Source organism: Mauremys reevesii, linkage group 25, assembly GCF_016161935.1.
Source record: "Mauremys reevesii isolate NIE-2019 linkage group 25, ASM1616193v1, whole genome shotgun sequence".
In the NCBI taxonomy this organism is placed as follows: Eukaryota; Metazoa; Chordata; order Testudines; family Geoemydidae; genus Mauremys; species Mauremys reevesii.
In genome coordinates, this window is record NC_052647.1 from 14,481,848 (window position 1) to 14,501,752 (window position 19,905).

Genomic DNA, 19,905 nt, shown 5'->3' on the forward strand with positions numbered 1-19,905 from the left:
GCCCAATATGGTTCAACCTTGGTTTCAGCAGTCCCCTTTAGGGGAGTGCAGTCTCCATGGCCTGTTCATTCCTTGGCCTCTCTGCTGAGCCTGCTGCCAAGGATTTAGCTGTGACTGTGATTTGTATCTGTATTACAACAGCACCTGTTGGCCTGGATCAGGGTCAAGACCCCATCATTAGCGATTATCTTTGAAAAGTCATGGAAGACGGGAGACTGGAAAAGGGCAAATCTAGTGCCCATCTATAAAAAGGGAAATAAGGACAACCTAGGAATTACAGACCAGTCAGCTTAACTTTTGTATCCGGAAAGACAATGGAGCACATAATTAAGCCATCAATTTGCAAACACCTAGAAGATAATGAGGTCATAAGTAACAGTCAGCATGGATTTGTCAAGAACAAACCATGTCAAACCAACCTGATAGCTTTCTTTGACAGGACAACAAGCCTTGTGGATAGTAGGGAAGCGGTAGATGTGGTATAGCTTGACTTTAGTAAGGCTTTTGATACTGTCTCGCATGACCTTCTCGTAAACAAACTAGGGAAATACAACCTAGATGGAGCTACTATAAGGTGGGTGCATAACTGGTTGGAAAATCATTCCCAGAGAGTAGTTATCAGTGGTTCACAGTCATGCTGGAAGGGCATAACGAGTGGGGTCCCTCAGGGATTGGTTCTGGGTCCGGTTCTGTTCAATATCTTCATCAATGATTTAGATAATGGCATAGAGAGTACACTTATAAAGTTTGCGGATGATACCAAGCTGTGATATTGCTTTGTTTTTCTCTCTACCATTCACACCATCGCTGTTCTTTCTCTTCTCCCTCCCAGTCCCTTCTCAGCATCCCAGGCTCCCCTTTCCTCTCCCGGCACAACAGCAAGAGCAGCATCTTCAGCTTCAGAGGGCGCTTCCGTGATCCAGGTTCAGAGAACGAATTTGCTGATGATGAGCACAGCACAGTGGAGGAGAGCGAAGGCAGGAGAGATTCCCTTTTCATCCCCTTCCGTGGCCGGGAACGGAGAAGCAGCTACAGCGGCTACAGTGGCTACAGCCAGGGCAGCCGGTCCTCACGGATCTTTCCCAGCATCCGCCGGAATGTGAAAAGGAACAGCACAGTGGATTGTAATGGCGTGGTGTCCCTTATTGGTGGCCCAGCATCCAGTAGGCCCATGGGACGCCTTCTGCCTGAGGTGAAAATAGATAAGGCAGCTACTGATGACAGTGTAAGGAAGTCAATGAGTAGATAGTCTAGGCATGGCGGTCTGCCCTTTTCTGCTTTCCTGTATGCCGCCCTCCAAGCCAAATGGACACCCTGATGGAATGAAAATTGGTTTGTCTAACCACAGACTATATAGTCTGTACTGCCATGCTTCAGTTACTCCCTTCCTTTCTTTTTGAAGTAACCTACTGACCCACATCCACCTCCTGGCTTCCTGGGGGAAAAAAAGGCTTGGAATTGAGATTTTCATTAAGAATATAATAAACCTGCCATTTGTCATGGCAATTCTTAGGAACAATTTTTTTTAAGAGGTGTGGGAGGGGAAACAGACCAACATTTGCTGGAAAGTTTCTCCACAGCTAAGGAATGTTATTTGGGAATTTAAAGGGAAATAAAAGGTGGAGAAATTTTTAAAATCCCACCAAATTTAAAAGAAAACTCCTTTATGGAGGAATAAATTTTAAAAACAAATGTAAACAGGGCAGAGAATTTTATGTTCGAAGGCCACGATCCTGCAATCAGTTCTAGGTGGAACAAACTATTATGTCCGTACACTCCAAAGGAGGTCCATGAACTTCAGTGGGTAAGTGGAGCAGCTTTTGGGAGCCACCCGCCTGCCTGGATCATCTTGCAGGATTGTCTTAGAGAGTGAGAGAGCAATTTCAAACAAAGAACCAAATCAGGCATCATGAGTGACAGCTTTGGGGAAGCGGGACCTATGAGAAGGGGGATCCAGGTGAAATATGAGGCTTAAAAGGGAACACTGTCAAGTAATTTAGGTCCAAAATATAGGTTTTGTTCTTTTTTGTAATATATATTACAGAACCTAGTAAGAAAGAAATGTTTTAATGGAATTAAGAAAATAATTTCAATGAAAACAGTTTCATTTTAGATTTAAACTTTCCCAGCATGGCACTAGTGCATGAGAAACAGGAGGTGAAACTGACTATAAATAGAACAGAGACTCTGACCAGTCTAGTTTCACTGCCCAAGTTGAATGAAATGCAGAAAATGAAACCATCAGTTTAGATGGTTGGAAAGTAAACTTAATTTACAATGGAAGGATTTTAAAAATTAATCATCTCATCCTTCTGTGTGAAATCCTATAGCATTTAACAAAGACAATCTGGTGATCGAATTTTAAAAACCAGCCTCTGGAACCCTAGAGCATAATATAATTAGCAGGCCCCAATCCTGCAATCTGATTTATGCATATGGATCTGTTCAGTCATGCTATACATCAGTTTGGCTTAGGTTGCCAAATCAGCAGGGATGGCTCTAGCTTTTTTGCTGCTGCACCCAGGCAGCACGGCACGCCTGCGGGAGGTCCCTGGTCCTGTGGATTCGGTGGCTTGCCTGCGGGAGGTCCCTGGTCACGTGGCTTCGGCGGCTTGCCTGTGGGAGGTCCGCCGGTCACGCGGCTTCGGCGTACTTGCTGCCGAATCCACGGGACCAGCGGACCTCCTGCAGGCAAGCCACCGAAGGCTGCCTGACTGCCACCCTCGCAGGGACCGGCAGGTCGCTCCCCGCAGCTTGCCGCCCCAGGCACGCCCTTGAAGTGCTGGTGCCTGGAGCCACCGCTGCAAATCAGGGTGTTTACATTCTATAAGTTGTTTAGGGTGATATCTATTGAATCATATTGATTTAATCTCCCTCAAATTCTACAGGACTTTTCCACAAGGGAAATTTTTAACACAATGGAGGGAAAATAATTTTTCTTTGTATTTTTTTTAATATCTGATTTTTTTCTCTTGACGGTGACCTTTTAAAACAAAAGGGTTGAATGAACTTCAGTCAAAAAATTCATTAAAAAATATGTCAACAAAACAAATTAGTCTAGAAAGCAGGAGAGAGCCTGTACTATTATGTGCTAGTTAGAAGGAATTGTTTGGCCTTCGATAAATATAAAGGGTAGCAAGATCATTTGTGAGCTGTCTAAAAAAATTGCTTTTGGGGAAAATTCAGCTAGTGTGTGTGTAAATTCCAAGCAGTTTTTAAAATTTTTTTTGCAACCTAAATTAATACCCTCTAATCCTTGATTCATCCTTGACTTTATTGACCTTCCTTAGTTACGTTAAACTTTAGTTCTTACCTTCTTCCCCAGTTAGCATGTTAATATAATGTGTAGTTTGAATATTTTGTTCTTTTTCTAACACAGCATGGAAATATTAGAAACTATAATTAGCATGATGAATGCATGAAAGACACCTGAAGAGAGACTTCTGTATTATGTGATACTAGATACACTGGTTACTTGGCAGTTCTTTTTGATAACTGGCTATACCTGTAGTTAAACAATGCACATACCAATTAACCATCATGACCACTGAGGAATCACATGGGTTATGCAGGATACCTTAGTCACTCATAGAGTAAGTATCTCATTTCCTTAAGAAAGGGAGACAGACGGCTGTTTAAGGCACACGTGTTCTTTTCACAAGCAACTGATGGCAGAGTCCTATATTGAGGGCAAAGCAATAAACCCTTGGTAGCACACACAGATTTCTGGGCCTAGATTTGCTCCCATTGGGTAAGATTAGTCCTTTACGGAGCAAAGCCTAAGAAATAATTACATCTGTCTTGTATAACAAAATCCAGATTTTGGCTGTTGACTTGAATAGGAGTTGAGAGCACTGGGCCCTCGCTCTGTAGCCTATCCTTAATTACCAGCAGCTCACATTGTTCTCAGTGGGCTGGAATGTGAGACGGTCTCTCCTGTTCTCAGTGCGCTGCCGAGGGCTGACCACTTGTCATGACCCCAATTTTCAGATACAGGTACTGAAATAATCCCACATTTGGGGACCAAATGAGGCTGAATTGTTGCAGAGTTGCCTGACTTGTGAGCACCTTGTTGTGCTTGTGTTCACAAGATGCAGCCATATGACTGCAAATGCATTTGAGCACGGGCCAGTCCCTTTATGACTGATGCTTCCCCCCCCTTTTTTTTTTGTTGCTCAAGTAAAAAAATGACTTCTCTTTATTTGGTTTTCGGTAGATGTAACAATATACAAAATAACATCAGTGCTCTCTGTTGCACTAGCAGAAACGTGGAGTTTATGCTGCTTTGTACCTCAGTGAAATTCAAAGAAAAATCTGTGCAAATGCTCTTTAATACTTAGTCTATAGTTTTTCTAAGGCTGCAAATCCTTGTGCTCATGCAGAAGAAAAGTCTTAATTTCTGGTCTAGCCACTGTTTATGGAAACTAAGGGAGTGAAATAAATAGCCAGAGCAAACATTAACACAGATGGACAGTATGAATACAGGAAAAACTAATGTCACAATGCCCCCAGGTACACTGCCACATTTCTCTCTGACTCTGTCTCTTTGAGGATTGTCTGCATTCGAAATTTCTATATAACGAAGGAGCTAGGACACCTGGTCTCAATTCTAGCTCTAAGGGGTGGTGTGTGGAAAGTATATAGTTGAGTGGTTGGAGCAGGAGACTAGATTAATCAAGATCAGGGACCCGTTGTGTCAGGTGCTGCACAAATACATAATGAGATAGTTTCTGTCCCAAAGAGTTTACAGTCTAAATAGATGGGGCAGACAAAGGTGGTAGAAAGGAAGGACTATTTTTAAGTGACTAGCTAAGTCAGACAGGGAGTCTGTGGCAGAGGTGAGAGATGGCGCAAGATCTCCTGTGTCCCAGTTAGTACATTAGCAACAAGCCAACCCTTCCTCCCATTGATTTAAATTGGGCTTCTTGCAGAGCAAAGGACTATGCAGAAATTGCCACTTTTTTAAAACTCTCCTTTTGGTTGGTCTTAAATATTAAAATACTCTACATTAAGAATATATAGAAAATACTAAACTTCCAGTAACCACATTTTTTTAAGCAGTGCAAACTATTGCTGCAGCCTGAGGAAGTAGCATCCATAGTGTTACGTAAGATAAAAGCATCAGGCTCTTGAATAAGGAATGACATCAGTATTGGAAAAAAAAAACCCTGTCTTATTTTCTCCCTTGGGTGCATGTGCTAGCTATCTAACGTGACAGTATGCAACGTTTCAGACGGATCCCAAGTCTGTTCTAATTAGACATGTGAATTTTGCAGGGTACTACCGAGGTGGAAATTAAAAAGAAACCTTCCGGGTCTCTCTTGGTCTCAATGGATCAACTGAATGCATCGTATGGAAGAAAGGATCGAACCAACAGTATAATGACTGTTGTAACTAATACCCTTGTAGAAGGTGTGCACAATGCCATGTAATGTAGTGTGTATGTATGTGTTTGTGTGTGCCTAGTGCCCCCTTGTGGCTGCCTTGGAGAAACTAAAAGACCTATTGCTGGTAACTAGAAGGAGATTGAAGGATGGCGGGTTTGATCCCTGTTGTTTCTGCATCCAGTTTGACTCATGCAGCAATGTGTTTGTTTCTGCATCAGTGTGAAAATTTGGGGGTTGTGGTTCTTCCGCCCCCCCCCCCCCCCTGTTTGGATTCATATAAGTTTCAAACCTCCCCTCAACTGAAACTTCAGTGTTTTGGGTGGGAGATGTGTGGAACTGGAATTCTGCCTGGCTTCTACTCAGAACCACAGATTCCTCCAGGTTCTGTTGAGCCATGGCTCAGTCTTGTGAACTGGGCCCCAAGTTGTGGCTTTGTAACAAACCCCAAACTGTGAGCTAGAAAGCTCTGAGAATTTTGCACAGCTGTATTCATTCCCCTTTAGAACAATGCAACACATAGCCAATACCGTAAAACAATGTATATCACATTAAGGAGATTGGTGGAAAGACATTAAAGGAGGGGATCTGGGCAACACAACTGCTTGTAGGCAGCCATGGAAAAGGTGGGTTTTGTGCTGTGTTTAGCAGAGATGAAACCACAACAGCCAGAGAAATTGGTGGTCGGAGCAGAGGGAGGCAAATGGATTTTTCTGCTGAGCTGCTGTGAAGCCACCAAAGAATTGATGCTTAACTTAGCGGTGGTTCCTCCCTTAGAGAAGTGCAGTGCTTAATTTGTGCCACTGCTTGCCAGCACCTCTAGGCTTGGCAGTTCATAGCCTTGGCATCTCTTTCATTACAAATTAAGCACTGGAGAAGTATGTGCATGTGCGTTTTGTTTGCATCTAAATTTGCACCTCTTCAAACACTCGCACATTCCTAGGTGTGGGGGAGTAAAAACAACTGGCGTATGTTCTGCTTCCAATAACAATATGCGAAAGGGAAACTATAGTTGTCACTCAATCTGAATGTATAGGTGTTCTGCACATATGGGGAATGGAGAAAGTCTCCTTTGCCTGAAGCCCAGAAATAGAGAGATCTGAACTGCATTGAGATCTTGGCGCTGTCAGCTGTCAAGAGAAAGTGACCTGCATGTGACAGAAATGCTGAAATAAGCAGTAGATAGAGATGAGCAAATGACTCTGATTTTCCAAATATATTATGCAAGAGGCTGTAAGAGTTTGAGAATGACAGATGTGTGTGGGGGGGTGTTCTCTGATTCTTACAGGATCCTGTAATAATATATATGAAATTATATATACTTTGAAAATAGAGCAAGGTTTCTGTGTGGCTTCCCTCCTGCACAAACTCCTACAGCTCCAGTGCTGTGGTCCTTTTTTTCGTTTTAAACTTTCAGAAAACCAAGGCAACCATATTCTTAGCAACCAAAAGACGAACTGGAGTTGGAGAAATCCACCAAAGCACCCCTCCCTTCCCAAGCAAAAATACAACCACCACCTTGGACAGTTGTGTGCAGCTTGGTTAGACTAACCGGAGGCCAAAGAATGGGCAAAAAGTAACATAAGTTTCCAGGAGAAATGTAAAAATATCTTAAATAAATAAACCCACTTAAGGCACGAGGGCTGCATTCATGTTGGCTTTCTGGAAATGGACGACATTCATTTTAATCAGCTGCTGACTGATTAAATCCTTTTGCCACATTGTGTCATGCAGCACCTCAGTTAGGCCTTAGCTGTGTTCAAAATTTCACCAAAATTTAAACTGGTTTAAAAACTGGTTCAAAACTCTATGTAGAGGCTCTTAATTTGATTTAAGCCAGGCTTGTATCAGTTTATCCCAAATTGATTTTTTTACTGAGTTAAGCTATATTGATATAAGCTAGGTTTTAAATTGAACTAAGTGTGTCCACACCACTGCGTTGCACAGGTTTAAATGGCATCTTTAGCTAAACTGGTGCAACTTTCAATATAGGTGAGGTCTGAGGGCCCAATGTGTGAAGTCCAGTAGGTGGAGGCCCGTTAACTGCAGTGATTGTTGAATCACATCCGAAACCCACAGGTTGGGCTCTTGGGTAAAACAGTTATGGGATCCATTCTTTTTATTTTAATTTGTATTACGGGATCACCTAGATGCCCCAGCTCCATAGTATTGGGCACAGTACAAACATACAGCAAAGAGACTCTCTGCACCAAAGAGCTTAAAACAAAGTATAAGCAAAGACACAAGGTGGATTCAACACAGCCAAGGGGAGCAGTGACATGATACCGGAGCCATGTTAACAGATTAAGACAGATCTAGGAGGACGAGACCTGACTCTTTGCTGTTTTGTTTTGTAACTGCAGAGTTGGAAGAGTCCCAGAGGAAGTGTCCCCCATGTTGGTACAAATTTGCCAACACCTTCCTGATCTGGGAGTGTCACCCACACTGGATCAAGCTGAAGGAGATAGTGAACATGATCGTCATGGATCCCTTTGTCGACCTGGCCATTACCATCTGTATTGTGCTGAACACTTTGTTCATGGCCATGGAACACCATCCCATGACCCCTGAGTTTCAAGATGTTCTGACTGTAGGAAATCTGGTAAGAGTGCTTTGGAAAAACATGTTGTAGGGGGTACAGAGGGTTTGTTAAACTCTGAGGCTTTGTGTTAACAGTGACAAGCAGATTCACTTTTACAATAATTCAAGTAATAAATGACAGTAAGGGTAAATGAACTAGCTGTCAATAGTGTCCTGTCACCCTTCTGTGCACAGATCCTTGCATATTCTTTTAGAAGGTCTGTGTGTTTTCCCAGATATCTGGGCACTGCCTGAAATAAGTGGCAAGATCCTCTATAGTGCAGATGCAGATGGGGGACTGATCCAATGCTCACTCAAGTCAATGGGAGTCTTTCACACTGGCTTCAGTGGATGTAGAATAGGGCCTACAAAGCACTAGATGAGTTGGAGAGGGAGTGCAGGGGACTTGATCCTACATCACTGAGAGGGCTACTGCCAAAGGATCTCTGCCTCTCAGCAGGCATGAGGCCCAGGAGGGGAGTGGTAAGGTGTCTCTTTGCCATGATGATCACACTTCAACTCATCAGAAGGAGGCTGTATGCCTCTTAGAGGAGAGAGCACTGGCCTGGGACTCAGGAGACCGGGGTCCTATTCCCAGCTCTGCCACTGGCATGCTGTGTGACCTTGGGAAAGTTAGTTCTCTGTACCTCGGTTTCCCCATCTGTAAAATGGGAATAACGATGCTGCCCCCTTTGCAAAGTGTTTTGAGATCTACTGATGAAAAGCGCTACATGAGAGTTAGATATTTTTATTATTAGACCAGAGCACACCACTGTTTTTTTAACCCTGTGCACTTGTGTGTGGTTTCACGAAGAGCTGAGATTTCTTGTTTGTGGTGTTGGGAGATGGTGCTGTTAGATGCTATCTGAAATCTCTTATTTACTCCAGAATGTCATCTTCCCCTGTCTCCTGTTAGTTCCCCTCTCCCTACAGCAGTGTTGTGAGCAGTCATGTTGCTGACTAACAATTAGCCATCTTGCCCAAGGAATGGCTTAAACTGCAATGTATCTGCAATTAGCAGAGAAGGGCCATGACTTTCCATGAATAATTACTACCTTAAGTTACTGCCTTACTACCAGAATTCCATGAGGGAAATGTTTCCTCTGGGCAGCAAACATTAGCAGGGTCACAGCTGTAGTGTGGACTGCCGACATGGTGGGTGAAATGGCTTCCAGGTTAAGTGACTTCCCAGGCAGGGCCCATACCAGTAAGGTAAGAAGGGGGTTGCTTCAGGAGGAGATGGAGAGGCAGGGAGGATCCAGTAATGCTGTAGGTCAAAGGTCAGAGCAAAGGGCTAATGACTAATTCTCTGCCATTCTCCAGTGGGCACAAAGGGCCCCAAATGGAGTGATTCAGCTGCTCATGGGCAGTGCAATGAGCAGTCTTTCTGGTCAGTGCAGGGGATGAGGGTTGAGGACAGGAAGAAGAGAAAGGAAGCCCAGTGGCTCCTCTGTGGATCAACTGACCAATGCCCAAAAATGATGGGGCGCTCATGCTCTGCAGAGGCCTCCATAGCCTTAAGGCTGCTGTAGCAACCAGGGAGCATGGTGGGTGTCTGTTCTCCTCCCTCTGAAGAGCACAGTGTCCTGCCCAAAAGACCCTTTACTCAGGTTTTGCACAGTGGTCTTATGACTTTTTCCTGCACTGTACTAAGTGATTCATTACTCTAAAAGGGGACAGATCCGGAGGAGGTGCAGAGTTCCTTCTGCAGCTCATGTGAAGATCAGTAGGGTTTGTGGGCGCTTGGCATCTCTCCGGCTTAGACTCAAATACTTGCGAGGCTGATATTTTCAAAGGTGACTTTCAGGGGTTCTGTGCACCTGCTGTTCTGACTGCAGTCTGTGTGAGCTGCAGATGCTCAGCACTTATGGGGCCTGATGAACATAACTGAAATCAGCGGAGCTATGCTGTCGACCTGGCCATTACCAGGATCTGGCTGTGCCTGCCTCAGGGTATGATCCTGTGACCACTGAAAGTGATGGCAAAACTCATACTGACTTCATTGGTTGGAACCAGGCTGGACCATAGCCGGAGACCCTGAAGTTTCGATCACTTCTGAAAATCTGTCTGTAAGGTCTTGATATGAGAATGATTACCAGGGAAGCCAGTAAGGGTTGCACCAGCGCAGCTACACCAGTGGAGGGAATAACTCATTGTACACTAGCCTATGGCAGTGCATTTGAATTGGTACAAGGAGCATTACAGGGTCCCCATTCTTAGTTCACTGTTAACCTATCTTTGAGATGTATATTGACAGTCTGAAACCAAACTAAGGAGAATCTTTGTGTGTGTGTGTGTGTGTTTGTGTATCTGTGTGTGGGCGTGTGTGTGCGTGCTCTCTTTTTGTCTCCTTTTCACTCCAGGTTTTCACTGGAATTTTCACAGCAGAAATGTTCCTGAAGCTCGTAGCTATGGACCCCTATTATTATTTCCAAGAAGGTTGGAACATTTTTGACGGATTTATTGTCTCCCTCAGTTTAATGGAACTGGGTCTAGCGGACGTGGAAGGGCTTTCAGTGCTGCGGTCTTTCCGATTGGTACTCCATATTTCTCCCATTTCTTTTTGAAGTTTCTTGTCTTGCAGCTAATGGAAAACCTTTTACATAAGTTATTCTGGTTAAAAATATTCATTGGTTTTGTTTGGTGGAGATACTATGGTTGTTTCTCTTTAAAACATTTTTTTTTCTTTGAGTGCTGCTCCCTGCAGGGCCGGCTCCAGACCCCAGCGCATGGCGGCAGGCGGCTTTTTGCTGGGAGGGCGGCAGGCGGCTCCGGCGGACCTTCCGCAGTCATGCCTGTGGAAGGTCCACCGGAGCCGCGGGACCAGCGGACCTCCTGCAGGCATGACTGCAGAGGGTCCGCTGGCCCCGCGGCTCCGGTGGACCTCCCGCCGGCCTGATTGTGGAGGGTCCGCTGGTCCCGCGGCTCCGGTGGACCTCCCGCAGTCATGCCCGCGGATGCTCCACCGGAGCCGTGGGACCAGCGGACCCTCTGCAGGCACGTCTGCAAGAGGTCCCCTGGAGCCGCGGGACCAGCGACCGGCAGCGCGCCCTCTGCGGCATGCCGCCGTGCTTGGGGTGGCCAAATTCCTAGAGCCGCCCCTGGCTCCCTGTGTGTATTCCACACATGGATACACATGCGCACCTTATGCCCCAGTCTGGAAATTCTAACCAGCAGTGTCCATTGGCCTGCACATGCACAGTAGGTCTCCTCTTGCTCCTGACCAAGGATGTAAGACACAGTGTGGGCTAATGCTTCTCCAATTCCTTCTTACCACTCCTGGGCCTGAGCTGGAATCCTGTGTCCTCAGATTTCCCCAGCTTTTTATAGAACCAGTAAATAGATTTGTAAATAGTTTTTATACTTCTTAGCCTGTTGGTAGAGTTAGGTATCATAGCTTGTTTTCTCTGGCTGGGGCTCTCACTCCCCATGGTCAGGGACTATGCCTAGAACAACTACATCTCAGTTGGACCTCAATCTCATCCTGTCGACACCCACCAGGCCACTTTTGAACCTTTGGTGACATGTTCGATGCCTCACCTGTCCATGAAAATTTCATTTTTAGTGGCTATTACTTCATCCAGGAGGGTCAGTGAGCTGGAAGCCATCATGGTAGACCCTCCTTATACAGTTTTTCACAAGGAAAAGGTATCCCTTTGCCTACATCCTAAATTTCTCCCCAAGGTTGTTTCTGAATTCCATGTCAACCAAAGTATTCACTTACCTGTCTTTCTCCCAACCCCCCATGCTTCTGCCGAAGAGAAGAGACTTCACTGCCTCAATGTCTGACGTGCCCTGGCATTCTACCTGCAAAGAACCAAACCTATCAGAAAGTCACCAAGATTTTTTTATTGCCATAGCAGAAAGATTGCGAGGTCAAGCTCTATCCTCTCAGAGAATCTCTAAGTGGGTTTCAGGGTGCATCGAGTGCTACAGGTTAGCACACATCCCTCCTCCTGGCAGTGCCACAGGTAACTCCACAAGAGCACAGATCTCTACAGCATCCCTGCAGGAAGGGCCCAATACAAGACATATGTAGGGCAGCCACCTGGAGCTCCAGCCACACATTCGCCAGACATTACGCAATAGTGCAGGCCTCTACTGCGGATGCAGCAGTGGGATCTATGGTTCTGCAAGCATCTTTGCTGCTGGTTTTCTGGCACTCGCCTCCCCCGCCTCCCAGTCTGAGTGCTGCTTGTCAATCACCCACATGTGGAAAACACATAGGGGCCAGTACTTGAAGAAGAAATGGAGGTTACTTACTGTAACTGGAGGTTGTTTGAGATGTCTGGTCTCTATCTGTATTCCATTATCCTTCTCTGCTTTGGATCCTGTTGAATTTGCAGTAACGAGGATCTGGACAGGTGTTTGCCCACCCTGCCTCTTAAACCCTTGGTCAGGAGCACTAGGAGACCTACTGTGCGTGTGCAGGGCAATGGACACTGCTGGTTAGAATTTCCAGAGTCAGACGCATGGTGCACAAGCGTACTCATGCATGGAATACAGGTAGGGACCACACCTCGAAGAACCTCCAGGTACAGTAAGTAACTTCCATTTTTAAAACGGATTAGTGAGTTTTCATGAGTAAACTCTGCTCCACTCCAAAACAAGAACTTTAAAACTTGTTTTTTCCTCTGACTAAAATCCAGATGTAAAGTTTCTTTAAAATGTCAAATCAACCAAATTCTTAGTGCTGATTCATTGCACTGTTTGCTATAACAGAAAGTTAAGAACTTTTTTCACTTGCTAAATGAACCAATATCAAAATGGGTAAAAGGTCTTTCTGGGACAACACTGTGTGGGATGTGTGTTTCCCTCCCCTGCAATATTTGTTTCTGAAGTTACAATGGGTGTCATTCTACCAATCTTTGTTTCCAAGTTTAAACTGAACTCTGGAACCCTTGTTATTGTTTGTTGCTGGAAGTCTGTAAATGCACTCAGTGCTATTCATCCATAAAGAGTGAAGCAGATTCTGCCCTGAAGAGCTTGTGGTATAAGAAACTGAAAAAGGTGCAAGGTGCTGAGCACTTGCAGGTCCCACTGAAGTCCGTGAAAGTTGTCATCTCACAAGCTCTGGCCATAAGGGTTATATACAGCTCTCCTGAATTAGGACCTCATCCTGCGTGCAATTAAATCCATGGGAATGTTGCTAATTGGCTTCACTGGGCTCTTATATTTTAACAGTGCTGTTTCAAGGCCCAATTCTGTAAGCTGTCTGTGCATGGTCCTCCTGTCAAAGCAATGGGAGATCCCCAGTTAGCGGGCAGTGGAGTGGTGGCTGGTAATTTGTGAATTGTCCTTTGCTGCATCTTCCTTGTCTTTTGATGCAGGTTTCCTAGGCTATATCTACACTGGCAATCGTTCAGAGGTGTTAAAAACACACACACACACATACACACCCCGAAAGACAAAAGTTTTGTCGATGACAAGCACAGGTGCGAACAGCACTTTGTTGGCAGGAGAGACAACAAACAGCGGCACGGCTGTGTCACTAAAAGCTGCATTGTGTAGACATAGCCTTAGACTTCTGCTCCCCCCCCCCAATCCATTCACATCATTCTACATAAATGACTGAGAGTGGAAGGGTACTGAACCCACCCAGCTCTTGTATTGTGTGAGAATGAGGTAGCTCAGCTGCATGTTGGCTGGGGAAGGGTAGCTTTTGAAGGGTCCACTCTAGTGCAAGGTTCTTAGCTTGGCATTCAAACAAAATAAAAAGTCCATTCTAGCCTGGGCCATGTACTTTGTTCAGAGGCAGTCTTCAGTTGTCCAGAGGACTAAAAATAAACTACCAAAAGGCTGTCCTGGCTGGGGATATGTTATGCTGTAGCAAAGTGAGATAATTGGCATGTTAGGGCCTAATTTTCAGAAGTGTTGAGCACCAGTAGCCTCCAGAAGTTTAATCTAGAGTTAGGGATGCTCAGAATGTTTGAAAACTGAGCCCCAGTGGTAGGGCCAAATGTTTGAAAGGGCTGTAGTCCAGCATGCCCAAATGGGGCCAGATTTTCCAAAAAATTCAGTGCTTAGCAGCTTCCATTGTGACACTTAAGTTCAGCTTTTGAAAGTTTGGCCAATTATTCAGAGGCCTAATTGGAAGATGAGCTCTTTGGAAATCTGGCCCCTGTTATGAGTGCTGAGCACTCTGGGATATCAGGCCCTTCTTGTCCAGAGGGAAGACTGAAAGGCATTTATAAAAAGATCTTAACCTTTGGGCACCTGATTTCATGTGGTTCATTTCATCCATCACTCAAGAGTTTGCTAAGCAAGAAGGAAACTTGATTTTTTTTTCTTTTCAAACATGAAATTAATTTGGGGGTGTGAGTGGAATTGAATATAAAACACACAAGGCCAAATTCAGAGAGCTGCTGAGCATTGTCCACTCCCATTGACTTCAGTGGTAGAGATCTGAGGTCCACATCCCTTAGAATCTAGGACTCGTCACCATAATGATTTCTCTGTGGATTTGTCTTTTTGTTTTAGAAGAAGATGAATTAAGTGTTGTTTGTATCTTTGTTTTTGGTTTCTTTATGTAGCTGAGGGTCTTCAAGCTGGCGAAGTCCTGGCCCACTCTGAACATGCTGATAAAAATCATTGGTAACTCAGTGGGTGCCTTGGGAAACCTGACCTTAGTGCTGGCCATCATCGTGTTCATCTTTGCTGTGGTGGGCATGCAGCTCTTTGGCAAGAGCTACAAGGAATGCGTCTGCAAGATCAACGTGGAGTGTGAGCTGCCCCGCTGGCACATGCACGATTTCTTCCACTCCTTCCTTATTGTCTTCCGCGTGCTGTGTGGGGAGTGGATTGAGACTATGTGGGATTGTATGGAAGTGGCAGGACAGGCCATGTGCTTGATCGTCTTCATGATGGTCATGGTCATCGGGAATTTGGTGGTCAGTAAATGATTTGCTTATTGTCTTATTGATTGCTTTGTGGGTGGGGAGGCAGTGATGAGACCACAGGACTGCCACTGGGGACTCGTGTTCTATTCCAGGCTCGACCATGGACTTTGTGTGGCCTTGGGTACAAATCATTTAGGCCTCTAATTCTGGATGCCCAGCTTTAGAGAACCCTTGTGGCTCACGTTCAGACGTCTTGAGCAGCTGCAGCTCTCGTTGACTTGGGGGTGCTTAGAGCTTCTGAAAACCTGGCAGTAGGTTCCTAAAGTTGGGCACCCAAAGTTAAGCCCTGAGCCTGCAAGGTTAAGCGTTTGCATGACTGGGGCCTTAATGCCCACATGGAAAATATGGACCTTAACCTCTCTGCCCCCAAAGTCTGCTCTCATTTACCTGGCTGTAACTCCAGATTAGTCTGGATTTAAACCCGTGTAAGTGGGAGTAGAATTTGGTCCTCATTTACCCATTTGTAAAACTGGTATAGTAAATACATGTCTGCCTCATAGGGCTGCTGTGAGGTTTAATTAAATGTTTATAAAGTGCTTTGAGAACTTGTGGTGAAAATGACCCTGCTTTATGGAAGAAGAAAAACTTTAAATTTTGGATAAAAATCAGTTTTCACATACATACTAGAGTGAAAACCGTTTCACAAAATTTCAGACAACTCCCCACTCCTCCTGACCTCAACCCCATTTTAAAATCACCCAAAACAAGATTTCAAATAATTTTTTGAACAATTTTGCACCACAGCCCTATGTTTAATATATGAGGTTATATCCAGAATTACTTCCTAAACTCCCTATGAAGTAGGTAGGTAAAAGGATAAATTAGCCCTCAAATGTCAGTTCATCCTGAAATCTCTGTGAATATTTAAATTGTTGGTGATGGCACTGTGACCTCAGAGTATTATTTTACTACTTTAACCCATTTATGTTCCAATCCAGCAAAGCATTTAAGCATTTACTTAACTTTAAGCATGTGAATAATCCTATTGAATTTGATAAGACAGCTCCATGCTTAAATGCTTTGCAGGATCAAGACCTCATTAGGTGCCCACCACAAAAGCATCCAGCTATTCTGTTATAAAAGCCAGTGGCACAAAATTATCAGTCAAAGGAGATTGACCCACACATGGTGTGATGAGCTAAAGGAATTTGACAAGAAGAAGACCCATTTTCCTGCTAAAACTAAATGATAGAGGGGAAGGAAGGGAAAGCAAGGGGAGGGCCCCAAAGTCTTTTTAAAGTCTCTAAATCAAGATTAGGAAATTTCTTTCTAAAAACTGTGCTGTAGCTCAGTCATAAAATGTAGGCTGGATGAAGATCGGGGGGTGAAACTGCATGGCCTGTTATGCAGGAGGTCAGACTAGGTGGCCATGATGATCCCTTCTTGCCTTAAATTCTATGGAAAAGTTGGTGGGGGCGGGAAGAAAGACCAAGGACAGACCAGTGGAAACACTCATCATGCCAGCAAGAGACTCCTCGTGGACTTCCCCTGCAAGGACTTGTGCCAGCAGAGGGTCTTGACAGAGAAAGTCCTCTTCTTTGCTTTGTTCTAGGGGCTGGAAATAGACACGGGCAGAGACTTAGGCCAAGGCAGTGACTGATCAAGTGCTTTGTTTTAATACACTCCTTTTGAATTTGAGATGGGACCGAACCACAATGCTAGATCTAAATCTCTTGGAACTTGGCAGCTCAGGGCCCATCCCTAACTTTTATACCTTGAACGCCAGTCCTGCAATGAGCTGCGTGCGGGGCTACCCTGCACATGCACCGAGCGTCACTGATTCCAAGGGGGTGCGTGCTGCCGAGGGCTCCCATGCACGGAGCTATTGCAGGATTGGGGCCTTGGTGTTTTAAGTTCTGGATTTGTCAATAGATTTATCGGGTACCAGCATTGGTTTTCAGTTTAGCTCCCATTAGCGTCAATGGCTCAGGTGGCTAAATGCTCATATGCAGCTTTGCCGTAGCGTGTCGGCACAATGTCAAAGCTCTGCCAAACGTGACCTCTTCTCCTTCAGGTGTTGAACCTGTTCTTGGCCTTGCTGCTGAGCTCTTTCAGTGCAGATAACTTAGCAGCGACAGATGATGACGGGGAGATGAACAACCTGCAAATAGCAGTCATTCGCATCAAGCAGGGAATTGCCTGGATCAAGGCGAAAGCACATGAGTTCATGCAAGCGCATTTCAAGCAGAGAGAGGCCGATGAGGTCAAACCCTTGGACGAGTTGTATGAAAAGAAGGTGAACTGCATCGCTAATCACACAGGGGCTGATATCAACAGGGACATTGATTATCAAAAGAATGGCAATGGCACCACCAGTGGCATTGGGAGCAGTGTGGAGAAATACATCATAGATGAAGACCACATGTCCTTTATCAATAACCCCAATCTCACGGTTCGGGTACCCATTGCCGTGGGTGAGTCAGACTTCGAAAACCTCAACACAGAAGACTTCAGCAGCGATACAGATCCCAATGGCAGCAAGGAGGTAGGATGGATGCTCAATATTTGCATGAACCACGTGTCCATTTCACAGCTGCAGGTAACTTCTGCTGAGAGGGGTCTCATGGCTCAGGCACAGGATTTAGCAGCTGGGGAGTCTGAATTCTGTTCCCTGCTTTTGTTGTTAATTTGTACTGTGATAATGCCTAGGTGCTCCAGTCATAGATCAGAACCCCAATGTGCTAATCCCCATAGAAACACAAAACAAAAAGACAGTCCCTGCCCCAAGGAATTTACAACCCCAAGTATAAGATGTGAGGCAACAAGTAGATGCTGACAGACAGCTCTTCCACAGATTGTTCTGGTGCGATCTTGGGCAAGGGGGGCATAATTCATTATTCATTATAGTTCAGGGGTCTATAGAAGTTCTATTAAGTTGGGCAGAGTAGAAAACAGTCCCTGCCTTAAGGAGTTTACAGTCTAATCCAGAGGTGGGCAAACCATGGCCCGCGGGCCCGTCCTGCCTGGCCCTTGAGCTCCCGGCAGGGGAAACTCCCCCCTTCCCTTCCCCGCAGCCACCGGGGGCGGGGGGGGTGAGGGGTGGTTAAGGGGCGTAGGATCCCAGGGGACAGGCATGGCACAGGGAGCAGTGGATGGGCGGAGGTTCTGGGGGACGGGGGGGTTGGATAAACGTGGGAGTCGGGGGACCTGTCGGGGGAGGGGGTGTGGATAGGGGTCAGAGTAGTCAGGGGACTGGGAGCAGGGGGGTTGAATGGGGGGGTCCCCGGAGGGGGTGGTTAGAGGACAAGGAGCAAGGGGGATTGTGTGGGTCAGGGGTTCTGAGGGGCGCAGTCAGGGGGCCGGAAGTGGTAGGAGTCAGGGGCCAGGCTTTTTGGGGAGGCACAGCCTTCCCTACCAGGCCCTCCATACAATTTTGCAACCCCAATGTGGCCCTCGGGCCAAAAAGTTTGCCCACCCCTGGTCTAATCTCTGTATTGCACTCTCCTCCTCTATAGAATAGCACTTAGAGTCAAACACCCAGCCATTATCAACGTGTTTTTATTGTCCCATCAGTGTTGTGTTTCTCTTGGCCTTGCGGCTAAGATCAAGTGCAGTGTCAATTTAACATTGGGTGTGTCACCTGCAGTGAATTAAATGAAGAAGGAAAAATTTAGCTACCGGGGACAGATCGCTTTCTGGCTGATGCATAGGACTCGGTGTCAAGGCATCTGGGTTATATTCTTGCCAGGGTCATAGATTGCCCTGTGATCTTAGGCAAGGAACAGTGCTTCTCTGCCTCAGTTTCCCTGTCATTAAATTGGGAGAATATCATCAGTTCACAATAGATGGTGGTTAAGGATTCAATAACTACCTTCTGTAAAGTGGTTTGTGGTCCTAACATGGAAGCTATCACACATGGCCTAAATGTTTATAGTTGTAATAATTGTCATGTGTTAATGCACTGCCATTCAGTCACTATAATATTGCATTTTAAGGGGTAAAGATGGGTCTGAAATGTGATTCCCACCCCCACAAAAAGTGGCAAATGTTCAGATTTGATTCCCTATCTGCACTACAATCCTCAAGATTTTTAACTTGAAAACTGATGACTAAATATCCTAATCAGAATGCCTAATTCACAGCTGGTGTCCCAGACCATCCAGGCAACCGCCAGGAAATAGATTTTCTTGAGACAGATTTGGTGAGCAAATGGTTAGTTTCCTCTGCTAAGGAGCTACGTCCCATGTAGAGTTGCCATGAAATTTCATCTTTGGGTTTACCTGACTGAGGTGGTTGTTGGGGGTTCTTTTTGTGTTAAAGAAACTGGATGATACCAGCTCTTCTGAGGGCAGCACCATTGATATAAAGCCAGAGGTAGAGGAAGTCCCTGTGGAGGCACCAGAAGAATATCTGGACCCAGATGCATGCTTCACAGAAGGTGAGTTAAGCACAGATGTAGATATGGGCCTCTGAGTTAGTGTTGTGACCTATATCTAGTGTAGGCTTAGCCTAGGGTTTAGGTCTGGGGCTGGATCACAGCTATGGATTCTTAAAGATCCGCAGTTCTGCGGGCATGAGTAAATTTTAGTCACACTAAGGATTTGCAGGATTTAGGCCTTTGGAGACCAGCTGTTGTTAAGAGCTAAGGAAGGTTCTACTTCCGTGAAAGTGACTGGCACCAAGGATTTTGAAGGAAGAGAATTTGGGTTTTATTGCTGCTGCTGTGAAGATACTGATGGCCACAATGTTTGACAGAGCCATCATGAAGTCATACATGGCCACTGATTTGTTAGAATAATTCCCATAGTAAAGGTATTTTAAATGCTTTGAGGTGATTTTATCAGTGAGTTCTTTCTCTGTTGCTTTCTGGTTAAGTGCGGCTCCCTCACTGAGTATAATTATTTTAAACTGACTGATGTAAAGCGAGTCATTCAGATCCTGCAGTGACAGGAATTAGTGTAAGGACCTGGAAGATGGGTGGATCGATTGGATGGATACATTTTACTTTTAACTGAAATGCAGCCAGTTTAAGACTCTAGAGGAGCAAAGTCACTTTTATGCAAAGACCCTTCTGTTCTTACAATACCCCGTCTCCCACCCCC

The 19,905-nt window shown here is 45.3% G+C and overlaps 1 protein-coding gene across 1 annotated transcript in view; it reads left to right on the forward strand.

The window, feature by feature from the left end:
- Positions 1–19,905, forward strand: part of SCN8A (sodium voltage-gated channel alpha subunit 8) — a 147,731-nt gene that overhangs the window by 96,863 nt on the left and 30,963 nt on the right. Inside the window, exons 14-20 of the mRNA XM_039514119.1 lie at positions 833–1,225; positions 5,277–5,412; positions 7,748–7,986; positions 10,328–10,501; positions 14,498–14,854; positions 16,878–17,348; positions 19,124–19,241. Coding sequence (XP_039370053.1) covers positions 833–1,225; positions 5,277–5,412; positions 7,748–7,986; positions 10,328–10,501; positions 14,498–14,854; positions 16,878–17,348; positions 19,124–19,241 — 1,888 coding nt within the window. The remainder of the gene's footprint in view (positions 1–832; positions 1,226–5,276; positions 5,413–7,747; positions 7,987–10,327; positions 10,502–14,497; positions 14,855–16,877; positions 17,349–19,123; positions 19,242–19,905) is intronic.